The sequence below is a fragment of the Colobus angolensis genome, unplaced genomic scaffold (assembly GCF_000951035.1).
Source record: "Colobus angolensis palliatus isolate OR3802 unplaced genomic scaffold, Cang.pa_1.0 Scaffold10, whole genome shotgun sequence".
NCBI lineage: Eukaryota > Metazoa > Chordata > Mammalia > Primates > Cercopithecidae > Colobus > Colobus angolensis.
This window is the reverse complement of record NW_012110919.1, coordinates 17,530,732-17,544,761: the sequence shown is the minus strand read 5'-3', so window position 1 is coordinate 17,544,761 and position 14,030 is coordinate 17,530,732. Positions and strand designations below refer to the sequence as shown.

General features: G+C 43.4%; 1 protein-coding gene across 1 annotated transcript in view; it reads left to right on the top strand.

Annotated features, from left to right (window-relative positions):
• CKAP4 (cytoskeleton-associated protein 4) overlaps window positions 1–14,030 on the top strand; it is a 65,930-nt gene that overhangs the window by 41,145 nt on the left and 10,755 nt on the right. The window contains exon 3 of the mRNA XM_011935476.1: window positions 8,353–8,494. Coding sequence (XP_011790866.1) covers window positions 8,444–8,494 — 51 coding nt within the window. The 5' untranslated portion in view covers window positions 8,353–8,443. The remainder of the gene's footprint in view (window positions 1–8,352; window positions 8,495–14,030) is intronic.

The following is a 14,030-nucleotide window of genomic DNA, read 5'->3' as shown; positions in this document are numbered from 1 at the left end:
AGATTTTTTATTATGGCTTTGATCCTGTTACTTATTACTGGTCTGTTCAGGTTTTGGATTTCTTCATGGTTCAATTTTGGTAGGTTGAACATGTCTGAGAATTTATTCATTTCTTCTAGCTTTTCCAATTTATTGGCATATAATTGCTCAAACTTGCTTCTAAAAATTATTTAAATTTCTGCAGCATTGGTTGTAATGTCTCCATTTTCATCTGTGGTTTTATCTATCTGGGTTTTCTCTCTTTTTATCTTACTCTGGCTAAAGGCTTGCTAATTCTGTTCATCTTTTCAAAAAACCAACTTTTTCATTTTGTTCATCTTTTGTATTACTTTCTTCGTTTCAATTTCATTTATTTCTGCTCTGACCAGTATTATTAGTTTTTTTCATCCACTAGCTTTAGGTTTAGTCTTCTTGCTGTTCTAGTTCTTTAAGATGCATCGTTAGGTTGTTTATTTGAAGTTTCTCTTCTATTTTGATTGATGTAGGCACTTATGATAATAAAATTCTCTCTTAGTAATGCTTTCACCATATCCCATAGGTTTTGGTATGTTGTGTTTCCATTATTATTTGTTTCAAAAAATTTTTAAGTTTCGACCTTAATCTCATCATTGACCCACTGGTTATTCAGGAGCATGTTGTTTAATTTTAATGTGTTTGTATAGTTTCTAAAATTTCTCTTGTTATCGACTTCTAGTTCTATTCCATTGTGGTCAGAGAAGATATTTGATATTATTTCATTTTTTTGGAATGTTTTGAGACTTCTTTTGTGGCTTAACATGTGGCCTGTCTGTCAGAATGATCCATGTGCTGAGGAGTAGAATATGTATTCTGTGGCCTTTGGATGAAATGTTCTGTAAATATTTGTTAGATCCATCTGGTCTATAGTGCAGATTAAGTCCAATGTTTCTTTGTTACTTTTCTGTCTGGATGATCTGTTCGATGCTGAAAATGGGGCGTTGAAGCCTCCAGCTATTATTTTATTGAGGTCTCTCTCTCTTTCTTTGGCTTTAATAATATTTTCTTTGTATATCTAGGTGCTCCAGTGTGGGGTGCATATATAGTTACAATTGTTATATCCTCTTGCTGAATTGACCCTTTTATCATTATATAATGAATTTTTTGTCTGTTTTTACAGCTTTTGCCTTGAAATCTATTTTGTCTGATGTAAGTATTGCTGCTACTACTCTTTTTTGGTTTCCACAGGCATACAATAATTTTTTCATACCTTTATTTTCAGTCTATATATGTCTTTATAGGTGAAGGGTGTTTCTTATAGGCAATAGATTGTTTTTTCAAATCTATTCAGCTACTCTATGTCTTTTTATTGGACAGTTTAGTCTATTTACATTCCATGTTACCATTGATAAGTAAAAGCTTATTCCTGTCATTTGTTTCCGGTTGTTTTGTAGTCTTCTCTTCATTCTTTCCTGTCTTCTCTTTAGTGAAGTTGATTTTATCTGATGGTATCTTTTAGTTTCTTTTTATTTTTTGTGTATCCATTGTATATTTTTAGATTTGATGTTACCATAAGGTGTGCAAAAAATATAACTCATTATTTTAAACTGATGACAGCTTAACAGTGATTGCATACACAAACAAGCAAAAAAACTCCTAACAGCTCTATGCTTTAATTTTTTCTCCCCGCTTTTTAACTTTGTGTTGTTTTACTGTCTTGAAAAGTTGTAGTTATTTTTTATTGATTCATTTACTTATGATATGAATTTCCACACCGTAATTACAGTGTTGTAATATTCTGTGTTTTTCTATGACCTGACTATAACCAATGAGTTTTGTACCTTCAGATGATTTCTGTTGCTCATTAGCATCCTTTTTTCTTTCAGATTGAATAACTCTTTATAGCCTTTCTTGTAGGACAGGCTTGGTATTGATGAAATGCCTCAGCTTTTGTTTTTCTGGAAACTCTTTATTTCTTCTTCATGTTTGAAGGATATTTTCACAGGATAAATTATACTAGGATAAAAGTTTTTTTCCTTCAGCACTTTAAAGATGTCATGCCACTCTCCTGGTTTCCACTGAAAAGTCTGCTGTCAGACATAATGAAACTCCATTGTATATTATTTGTTTCCTGTCTCTTGCTGATTTTAAGACCCTTTCTTTATCCTTGACCTTTGGGAGTTTGATTATTAAATGCCTTGAGGTAGTCTTATTTGGGTTAAATCTGATTACTGTTCTATAACCTTCTTGTATTTCAATATTGATATCTTTCTCTAGGTTGGGGAAGTTCTCTGTTGTTATCCCTTTGAATACACTTTCCACCCCTATCTCTCTCTCTATCTCCTCCTTAAGGCCAATGCTTCTGAGATTTGCCCCTTTGAGGCTATTTTCTAGATCTTGTCAGCATGTTTCACTCCTTTTTATTCTTTTTTCTTTTGTCTCCTCTGGCTGTGTCTTTTCAAATAGCCTGTCTTCAATCTCACTAATTCTTTTTTCTGCTTGATCAATTCTGCCATTAAGAGACTCTGATGCAGTCTCCATTATGTCAATTGTATTTTTCAACTCCAAAATTTCTGTTTGAGTCTTTTTAATTATTTTAATTTCTTTGTTAAGTTTATCTTATAGGAGTCTGAATTCATTCTCTGTGTTATCTTGAATTTCTCTGAGTTTCCTCAAAACAGCTATTTTGAATTCTCTCTGTGAAAGGTTTCATACTTCTATCTTTCCAGGGTTGGCCGTTGGTGCCTAATTTAGTATATTTTGTGAGGTCAGTAATGCTTTCCTGGATGGTCTTGATGCTTGTAAATATTTGTCAGTGTGAGCCAGATGTAGTCGCTTATGCCTGTAATTCCAGCACTTTGGGAGGCTGAGGAGGGCGGATCACCTTAGGTGGGGAGTTCAAGACCAGCCTGACCAACATGGAGAAACCCCATCTCTACTAAAAATACAAAATTAGCCGGGCATGGTGACACATGCCTGTAATCCTAGCTACTCGGGAGGCTGAGGCAGGAGAATCACTTAAACCTAGGAGGCAGAGGTTGTGGTGAGCCGAGATCACACCATTGCACTCCAGGCTAGGCAAGAAGAGTGAAACTCTGTCTAAAAAAAAAAAAAAGTTGTCAGTGTGTGGGCATTAAGAGTTAGGTATTTATTGTAGTCTTTACAGCCTGAGCTTGTTTGTACCCATCCTTCTTGGGAAGGCTTTCCAGATAATCAAAGGGATCAGGGTCTTGCGATCTAAGCTTTTGGTCACTGCAGCCATAACTGCATTACGGGGCACCCCAAGCTCAGTATTACTGTAATTCTTGCAGACTCATAGAGGTACCATTTTGGTGGTCTTAGATAAGATCTAGAAGAATTCTTTGAATTACTAGGCAGAGGCTTTTGTTCTCTTCCACTACTTTCTCCCAAGGAAATAGAGTCTGTTTCCCTCTGTGCTGAGCTGCCTGGAGCTGGAGTAAGGGTGACACGAGCACCCCCGTGGCCACCACCACTAGGACTGTGCTGGCTCAGACCTGAAACCAGCACAGTGCCAAGTTCCCCTGGGGCCCAGAAAGGTCCACAGATGCTGTGCGGGAGCCAGAGCCTAGAGTTGGAAACCCTAGAAATCTACCTGGTGTGCGCTATTGTTTTGTCACTAAGCTGACACCAAAACCTCAAGACAAAGTCCTTCCCACTCTTCTTTCCCTTTTCCCCAGGCAGAGAAGTCTCTCCCCATGTCACCACCACCACAGACCCATGGGGATTACTGCAGGGCACCAGCGTTGTTCACTTAAGGCCCTAGAGCTCTTCAGTCAGCTTGTGGTGAATGCTGCCAGGCATGGGACTCACCCTTCAGGGCAGTGGGATCCCCTCTGGATCAGAGTAGGTCCAGAAATTCTGTCTAAGAGCCAAGGCCTGGACTTGTGGACCCCAAGAGCTTGGTTGGTGCTCTTCCCCACTATGGCTGGGCTAGTACCTAAACTACAAGACAAAGTCCCATTTATTCTTCCCTTTTCTTTTCTCAAGTAGAAGGCATTTCTCCTCATAGCCACCACAACTATGAATATGATGGGTCACTCTGGAAGCCAGTGTGTCCCTGAGTCTCACCCAAGACCCATGGTATGCACTGCTTGGTTACTGCTGCTGATTATTCAGGGCCCAAGGGCTCTGTTGTCAGCAGGTGATGAATCCTGCCAGGACTGAGTCCTTTCCTTTAAGGCGGCAGGTTCCTTTCTGGTCCAGAGTGTGTTATGTGGAGCTAGAGCCTGAAATGACTCTGCCCGGTGCCCTGTCTTACTGTGGCTGAGCTGGTATCCAAGTTGCAAAACAAAGTCCTCTTTACTTTAATCTCTTTTCTCCTCAAGCGGAAGGAAGTTGTCTCTTTTGGAGCTGCAAACTGTGCTGCCTGGGGTTTAGGGAGGGATGACACAAGCACTCCTTTAGCTGCCCCAACTGGTGTCTTACTAGGTCATGTGTCCCCCAAGTCCACTGTCTCTGAGCCCAGCCCAGCACCAGGACTTGCCTAGGAGTTGCAGTCCTTGTGGCCTACACTGCTTTTCAAGTTTATTTTGAACTCCACATCACTTGGGCCCATGGTCGCGAAACTTGCCGGAACTCAGGTTCTGACCACTGAGGTGGGCGAGTCCCCTCTGGCTGGGGCTTGTCTATATGCTCCCTCCATGGGTGTCACCTGATTTCTGCCCATTGTTGGCAGCACTGTGTTCCAATGCAAAATTCCCTAATTGCTGTGCTGCCTCTACCTCAAGTGCCCAGATTCTCTCTCCACACCACAAGGGCACTGCCGGGGACTAGGGAGACACGGAGTCAACAATTCAAGACTGACTTTTCTACCTTCTTTAGTGCCTCCTTCAGTAATATGAAGTTAAAACCAGGTACTGTGAGTGCTCCCCTTAGTTTTGGTTCCTATGAAGGTTTTGTTTTGGGTGGCTAGTTGCCAGATTCGGTGTTCCTGTGGGGAACACAATCAGCAGAGGCCTCTGTTCCACCATCTTGCTCCACCTCCTCCAGAAGCCTAGCATTCTAAGTCGTATCTACCCATTCACCAGTTATGGGCTGAATTGTATACTCCCAAATTCCTTATGATGAAGCCCTCTGGTATGTAATAATGTGACTGCATTTGGAGATAGTATCATTAAAGATAGTATCCATCCATCCATCCATCTGTCCATCCATCTAAACGTCTATCCATTCATCTATCATATATTGAGTGCATATGCAATATATCTAGGCAACAATCTAGGCAAAGTGCCTCATATTGGGACAAAAAAGGAACAGATCGGTCTCTGCCCTGAAAGTTCTAGTGTGGATGATAGTAAGTAAACAGCAGTAAACACAATTACAATACATTGTGATAAGTGCCATGACACATCTGGGAGCTGGGGATGTACCAGGATGTGACACCTTATCCAGGTTGGGGATGAAGGCAGGAAAAGGGTCAAGGAAGGTGAGTTCCAAAGAGAATATGGCAAATTAGGGCAACTGCAGGAAGGGTCAGTCTGGCTAAATGTATAGCTAAAGGGGTAACTTAAAATTAGGTCTTTAGGGAGAACCCTAATCCAATTTGACTGATATCCTTATGAGAAGGGGAAATTTGGACATACAGAGAGACAAAAAGGATGCATCTGCAGAGGTGAAAGACCATGTGAGGACACAGTAAGAAGGTGGAAGCCAAGGAGAAAGGCCTTAGAAGCAACCACATCTGCTGATAGATATCTTGATTTTTCACTTCTAGATTCTAGAACTGTGAGAAAATAAATTTCTGTTGTGTAAGCCACCCAGCCTGTGGTATTTTGTTATGGGAGTGCTAGCAAACTAATATATAATCCATCCATCCACATCCATCCATCCACCCATCCACATCCATCCATCCACCCATCCATCCATCCATCCACCCATCATATGTTGAGTGTCTATGCAACATATTTAGGCAACAATCTAGGCAAAGTGTTGGGATAAAAAAGGAACAGATCAGTCTCTGCTCTGCAAGTTCTAGTGTGGATGACAGTAGGTAAACAGGCAATTGCAATACATTGTGGTAAGTGTCATGACCCATCTGGGAGCTGGAGATGTACCAGGAAGGGACACCTTATCCAGGCTGGGGGTGAAGGCAGGGAAAGGGTCAAGGAAGCTGAGTTCCTAAGAGAATATGGCAAATTAGGGCAATTGCAGGAAAGCTCAGTCTGGCTAAATGTATAGTAGGAAGGGACTTGGGGGGAAATGAGGCTAGAGAGAGAAGGATTGAGAAAGGGATTTTTTTCAATGTCATGTTAAGGCAGTGTTCCTCGTAATTTTTTTTTCTGCCTATAGCATACCTAAGGGATGACTCATGTCCATCAACAGCATGGTGAGAGGGAACAGTTACAGAGGTGAAATACCAGTGTCAGGTTGAGATATGGCCCTGCCTTCCCCTTCACAGTTTGAGATTCATGATGCTTAGTAAGAATCTGGATTTTATCTGAAGGCTGAATGATATTGGCTTTGTCACTTTATCACACTAGGCCTTCTGTTCTTATCTCTTACCTGTTCGTATGCTAGTTGAGAGTGTGGGCTTTAGCATTAACTGCCTGGATTCTACTCTGTCCCCTACCATTCTCAAGCTGGGTCACTTTGGATAAGCTGTCCACCCTCATCAGCAAACTGGATCAATACTACTGTGGTGCCTACATCAAAGATTCGCTGAGGATGAAAGGAGGTAATGCGTGTAAAGCTCCTGGCATAGTGTTTGGCATACAGTAATGCTCACTAAATGTTAAAGATCACAAAGGCCTGTGTCATTGCACCTCCCCTGCAGCTGAACAGTTAGTGATCAAATTCTCACTGTCATTATAGTGATCACTGTCTTCATCATCATCGTCCTTGCCATCCCATCATCATCCTCATATTGCCATCGTCATCAGCATACCCATCCCCACTATCACCATTGTCATCATCACCATCACCATTTCCATCATAATCACCACCATCATCGTCCTCCTCCTCATCATATCGAAGCTGTCCGAGGTCATTCCTCACTGGGTTCCTTGCTTCCAGTCTTCTTCCTTGTGGTTGTCTTATGAAAAAGAAGGCCCTACCTAAATTTTTATGATGTGATATTCCTAACATTTACTGGGCTCCTACTATACATCAGACATTTTTCTGGGCACAAAGGATACAGGGGTGAGTTAAATAAAATTCTCACTTGTGGAATTAGGTTAACGAGAAGAGACAGACAATATGTCTATGTCTCTTCTCGTTAACCTAATTCCACAAGTGAGAATTTACAATACTACAAGGATTGACATTTATTTTCCTTTGACACACTACATGTGTCCTTGTAGAATCTGACATACTACAAGGAACCATGTAGTATGTCAAAGTAAAATTAATACTGGAGAGAAAAATAAAGCAGGGAAAGAAGTTTCTGGGGTTGGGCAGTTGCCATTTTTACTTGGGATGGTTAAAGAAGGCTCATCTAGAGGTGACATTTGAATTGAGGAAGGGAAGGAGGCCCCACATAGATACCTGGCGGGGGGGGGTGGTGCAAAGGCCAGGAACAAAATTATAAAGGCCCCCAGGCAGCAACATGCCTGGCATGTGACGAGGAAAAAGGAGGCTAGCGTGGCTGGATGAAAGCTAGGAGTAACAGTGGATGAGATCAGAGAAGCAGCAGGGGGCAGAACATGGGGACCAGGTCATTGTAAAAACTCTGGCCTTTACTCTCATTGACTTGGAAAGTCATCAGAGGATTTTGGAAAGAGGTGTAACACGATCTGACTTATATTCTAATGGAGTCACTCTGGCTTTTGTGCTGAAAACACAAGACAGGGTGACAAGTACTTCAGCAGAGAGGCCAGTCTAGCTTATTTCAGTAACCCAAGTGTGAGCTGCTGGTGGCTGGAATCAATGGGAGAGCTGTGGAGGTCATGAGAAGTGGGAGATGCTACATGTATTTTGAAGATAAAGCCAGCAGGATTTTCTAATATACTGCATTGAATATGGAACAGGAGTGAGAGAAAGAGACAAGTCAAGCATGATTCCTGAGCAGCTGAACAGATGGAACTGGCATGTGCTGGGATGTGGAAGACTGTGAGCAGATATGGAGGAGAAAATCAATTTTATGCTCATATTGTGCCTGTAAAGTAGGTACTATTGTTATCTTCCATAACAACTGGGACTCACTAAAGTGAAGTATTTTGCTCAAGGTCACGTAAGTGGCAAGAGCCAAGATTTGAACTAGCTCTCCCTGATTCTATAGACTATAATCCTATAGCGAAGCCAAGTTCACAGAAGCCCTGGTCTTGACTTCCTTAGACCTGGGTTCCAACCAACCTCTTAGCCTCAAGGCCTTTACCATTGACCATCATGGGTTACACTTATGGCTCCCACTCAAACTAAAAAGGTCCCTCTTCTCCACAGGAGTGAAACTTATGCACATGAAGGCTTCCCTTCCTCCAGAGAGAACACTGGAGGCCACTCACCTTCCAGACCACCAAATTTAACATCACTCATGCCAGCTGGAGGAGGCCCCAGATCCCTTTGGCCAGTGAAGTTTTGGTTGGTGAGTGAAATTCTAACTCATTAACTTGAAAATGAATGACCTTCAGTGACTGTTAAGGCACCTCGGACTGAGTTGATTTCCATTCCAACTCTGGGCGAGAAGATTTCTCCATCCTTAGCCACCCAGTGACCATTATTTACCCATTTCAGCCCTGGCTGGGCCTGCTAGAATTGTAAGCAGCTAAATGGTGCCTAATAGCACGGGCTCTGGAGTCAGTCCACTGGGGTTCAAATCCTGGTTCTACCACTTATTAGCTGCGGGAACTAGGACAGGTTTCTTAACTGTTCTATGCTTCCCTTCTGTTTTATCATCGGTAAAATGGGGAGAAGAGTAAGTCCTTCACAGGGTTGTTGTGAAGTTTAAAAGATATAATGGGTGCACCACAATCTCAGAAATCACCACTAAAGAACTTATTCATAACCAAATACCACCTGTTACCCAAAAACCTATGGAAATAAAAAATAAATTTAAAAATATATGCAGAGTGCTTAGTACAATGACCACACATAAGCAAGACCCAACAAAAGTTTGGTATTCATTTTAATATTATTTTATTAGGCATTTATTTTGTGCCAGGAGCAGTCACTCACGCCTGTAATGCCAGCACTTTGGAAGGCTGATGCAGGAGGATATGAGGCCAGGAATTCGAGACCAGCCTGGCTAACATGGCGTAACCCCATCTCTATTAAAAATACAAAAAATTTAGCCGGGTGTGGTGGCACAGGCCTGTAATCTCAGCTACTCAGGAGGGTGAGGCGGGAGAATCACTTGAACCCAGGGGGCGGAGGTTGCAGTGAGCTGAGATTATGCACCACTGCACTCCAGCCTGGGTGACAGAGTGAGACCCTGTTTCCTAAAAAAAAGAAACCACCCCAAAAAGACTTTATTTTGTGCTCACTGTAGTCGTCATCATTCTTGTCGAGACTTCACTGCTTTGTATATAGCGCCAAACTGTGCCCCACAGAAAATCCAAGTAAGCAATTGTTTAGCACCCTGTAGTTTACAAAATATTTTCATGGGCATTATCAACTGATACCACCTGAGGACATGGATGTGTTAGCCGGAATTTAAAGGAGGGTGTAAGGTCAGTTCATATCATTCAGTCAATTTAATGAAGTGGCATCAAAATGTAAAACCATTTTATGTTCGCAAGTAATATGAACAGTAGGCCTTCCTTATCCTGTCCCCCATGCCATCTCTGGGTCTTACCCCTCCCTCAAGTTCACATTAGAAGGGCAGGGATGCTACTGAGCACTTATCTTAGGACTGCAAAAACAACTAGAAAGGTGTTTATGTATTGATTGACTGATTGTGACAGAGCGAGACCATCCCCACTATCACCATTGTCATCATCACCATCACCATTTCCATCATAATCACCACCATTATCCTCCTCCTCATCATATCGAGTGTAGGCTGGAGTGTAGTAGCGTGAATTGGCTCACTGCAACCTCCGCCTCCCAGATTCAAGCGATTCTCCTGCCTCAGCCTCCCGAGTAGCTGGGATTATAGGTGTGTGCCACCACACCCAGTTAATTTTTTGTATTTTTAGTACAGGCAGGGTTTCTTCATGTTGGCCAGGCTGATCTCGAACTCCTGACCTCAGGTGATCCACCTCTCTCAGCCTCTCGAAGTGCTGGAATTACAGGTGTGAGCCACTGTGCTCGGCCTATTTTTAAAGTAGCATCAAAATGTACCCACACAAAAATGTCACATACTCATTCCTCAACCAAGAGGTGCCCCAGCTGGGCCCTTCCTCTTCTGCATGGAGGTACAACATCTGGAAGTAGGGAGCTCCTGAGGATGTGCACCCCTGAGGCTGGGAAAAGTGGTCCTAGCTCTCCAGAGCCAAACTATCAAGAATGGCCCCTATCCCTAACACGTACTCAGTTTGCAGGGCATCCAGACTCATGCCTTGGCCACTGGGGGACTTGCCAACCTGGAACAGAGAAGAGGCAATCAACATTAATGGGGGCTTTCTATTTAGGCATTCTAACCAACATGCAGAAAGCCAAGAGGGCTGCAGGCTTACAAAGCTTGACCTTATAATTTATGGTGCATGTGGTACGAGGGAGTTCCGAGGCATTTTTACACAAGCTGGATGAAAGGAAGAGATGTCTCCAGCTCTCCCTCTTCTCCGCCCACATTCCTGACCATCCAACACACTTTAGCAAGGAAAAGGGATAGAGGAGACAAAACCGGGAGGAAAAGCAGAAAAGAAACTCCCCTAGAAGCATGCTGTGCTCAGAAACTGCGGTAGGAGAATGGAAGTCTCCAGGAAGAGCTGTTGATCCCTTCCTGCCCTGGAATATGTGCTTCCATGACTGGCCACCAGCCTCCTCCTCTGGGTGTAACTGAACACCATGGTGGAGCCACACTTGAGAGAAACACACTGCTTGCTTTTAACGTTGAACACATCCCAGCCTGTGGTTTGTAAGCCACATATGGTCCTGGGAGCCCCAAGAAATAATGATGAAAGAAAATCGTTGGAATCTGGACACACCAGCTCTGTGAAGCTACGCTTTCCCTCAGTGACTGCAAATTGTATTAGCTGTCCAATATTCACTAAGCATTGCCACATGCCCAGTATCATATGGTGTCTCTCGTCTAATCATCATAACAGCAAGGTTTTTTTTTTTTTTTTTTTTTTTGAGACAGCTTCTCAGGATTCTTTTTTTTTTTTTTTTTTTGAGACAGGGTCTTTCTATCACCTACACTGGAGTGCAATAGTGAACAGGGCTCACTGCAGCCTTGACTTTCCAGGCCCAAGTGATCCTCTCGTCTCAGCTCCCCAAGTAGCTGGGACTACAGTCGCGCTCCACCATGCCTGGATGATTTGTTTTTGTATTTTTTTGTAGGGACAGGGTTTTGCCATGTTGCCCAGGCTGGTTTTGAACTCCTGGGCTCAAGTAATCCACCTGCCTCGGCCTCCCCAAGTCCTGGGATTTGGGAAGGACTACCTCACTGAGCCACCAACCCTGGCCCAGTGAGGTAGCAATTACTCCTGTCTTATAGCTGAAGATACTGAGTTTCAGAGAGATCACACTCCAAAGTCAGTCATGGAGCTGAATTTGAACCCAAGTCAGTCTATTCTACAGCCTATGTCTTAACCATTATATGTACTATCTCCCAGAGGAAAAGAATGAGAGGGAAATGCTGAAAATATTAACAGTCCCCTCGTCCTACTCTCCATTCATTCAGTGCTCAGTAGAGGCAAAAATTGAGCAACTGTCTATTCTCATATCTGACCTACAGTGTGGGTTTTTTTTTCTTCCTGAGACAGGGTCTTGCTCTGTTGCCCAGGCTGGAGTACAGTGGTGTCATCATAGCTGACTACAACCTTGAATTCCTCAGCTCAAGCGATCCTCCTGTCTCAGCCTCCTGAGTGCCACCACATCCAGCTAATTTTTATTTTTATTTTTGGTGGAGTTGTGGTCTTGCTGTTATCCAGGCTGGTCTTGAACTCCTGGCCTCAAGTGATCTTCCTGGCTTGGCCTCACATAGTGTTGGGATTATAGGTGTGAGGCACTGTACTTGGCCTGGATCAATTTTTAAGAATTTAAATATCACTGAATTATTTTTGATAAGTATCAGATGACTATTTCTCTAAGAAACAGATTAATAATAAGAAAGGTCCTTAAAGATGCACTTATACAGAAATGGTGACTCTGAAATCTAGAGAGGAGTTTAGGGATACTTCTCAAGGTCACACACTTTGGTAGTAGCACTAAAGGAGTAAGGAGTAGGGCTTTTGCTTCCAAGGCCAGATCTTGGCAGCAAGCCGCTTTACCAGTTATTACTGCCTCTGCCCCTAACATGGAGAACTGCTTGAAGGGAGATAACCTCTTTTTGTGCACTAGAGATTTTAACAACACAACCCAAACTTAGCTGAATAGTTTTTAAACAAGGTTCTTGGGATGAGTGAGTCTTCTGATTTCCTCTGCTGTCTCCCCGCCCCACAGGTCAGAGACCTATGCCCTGTTGAACCAGGAGGCTCCTACAATAGCTCCTGGTATTTAGCTGAAGTAGGTATGTTCCTCTCTGACTGGGGCAGATGGTTATATTTCTAGTCCAGAACCTGCTATAATTTACTCTGTCCTCCCACACTAATAGCGATTCTTCTATCTGCCAGCTTGGCTTTTACAGCCTTCTGCAATCTGGACCCGCTCCACCCAGTTCATCTCTTTCTTCTCTACATGTAGAACACACCCTCATGTCCAACAGGTGTCCTGGGCTCACCCCATTTCCGCCACAGAAATATCCTCCCTGCTCTCCTCATATGCAAATCATTCTTCAAGGCATTGCTCAAGGTCTTTCTGCCCCCAAAGCCTGCCCATGTACAGCCCAATGGTTTGCTTTCCAAATCTCTTTACATTTATATTCCCAATTAACCTAAGTTAGCCCTTAACAGGTTTTTGTATATTTCTCCAAGTGTAATGCAGGCTCCTTGAGGGCAGGCACACAAGTGTTCATTCATTCACTAGAGGCTTTTAGTGGCGACTTATAAAACGAGAAAGAAGGAGAAATACAAACTATGGTTGCTTCCAGTCCTCAAGGAGGGGAGACATACCTGGCACTTAGTGGGCCTTCAACAAAGGTTTGCTATATTGAACCAACATATATGCCTCTCGTTGCAATTACTTGCTAAGTCCCATGAGAGGTATCAAGTGGTGTTATAGGGAAAGTACCACCAAAGAGGTGGCATTTGAACCCTATAGGCTTTAAGGGCAGGGTGTGGTTTTGTCTTTGTTAACAGAACTGGGAGGAGGTTACAGACAGAAGAAACAGCATTCCTACCACACACAGTGCCAGGTGCACACAGGGCCAGGCACACACCACTCACCAGGAACTGGGGAAAGCAGTGGAATTGAGTGAGTTCTGTCCCTGCCCCGGCACCAACTAGACTTAGTGAGTGGGCAAGTTGCTTAACTTCCCTGGGCTCCCGTTTCCTTCCCATTCTGAAGTGATTCAGCTGCATAGACTTCAGAAAGAAGCGGACTGAGTGAGGTTCGAATGATGACTATATGTGACCTTGGGCCAATCCGAAGCCGGCTTGCTTAGTCTCAATTTCCTTCCTACAAAATGAGTAAAATAATTTCCACCTCACAGGGCTTTTGTGAGGTTTCGAGAACATATGTGAGTCGCTAAGCACACAGCCTGGCAATACTAGATTTCCTTTTACAAAAGTAGGGGTGACAACCCTGATCTGCCTCTTTCTGTGCGGCTGCTGCTGCCCGGAGTAGGGGCCGTGGACAAACTTCATGACCCCCAAAGGGAAAACAGAGCTGAAGGGGCTTTGGGGGGAAAAAGTAAAGAGCTGGCCACAGCAGGCTAACTTGGCTAACGGGGACACTCGGTGAATGCGTCCCCTTGAACAGACTTACCGCAGTCGAGAATCTTTGCTAACCCGCACCAAACATGCCCCCGAAGCTGGCTGGATTTTGGACAGCCCTTTGTGCCTCTGCCTTCAAACCCAAGGCAAAGGACAAAGCTCAACCTCATGGCGGGCTGGGAGGGTGAAAGCAGGGGGATTCCC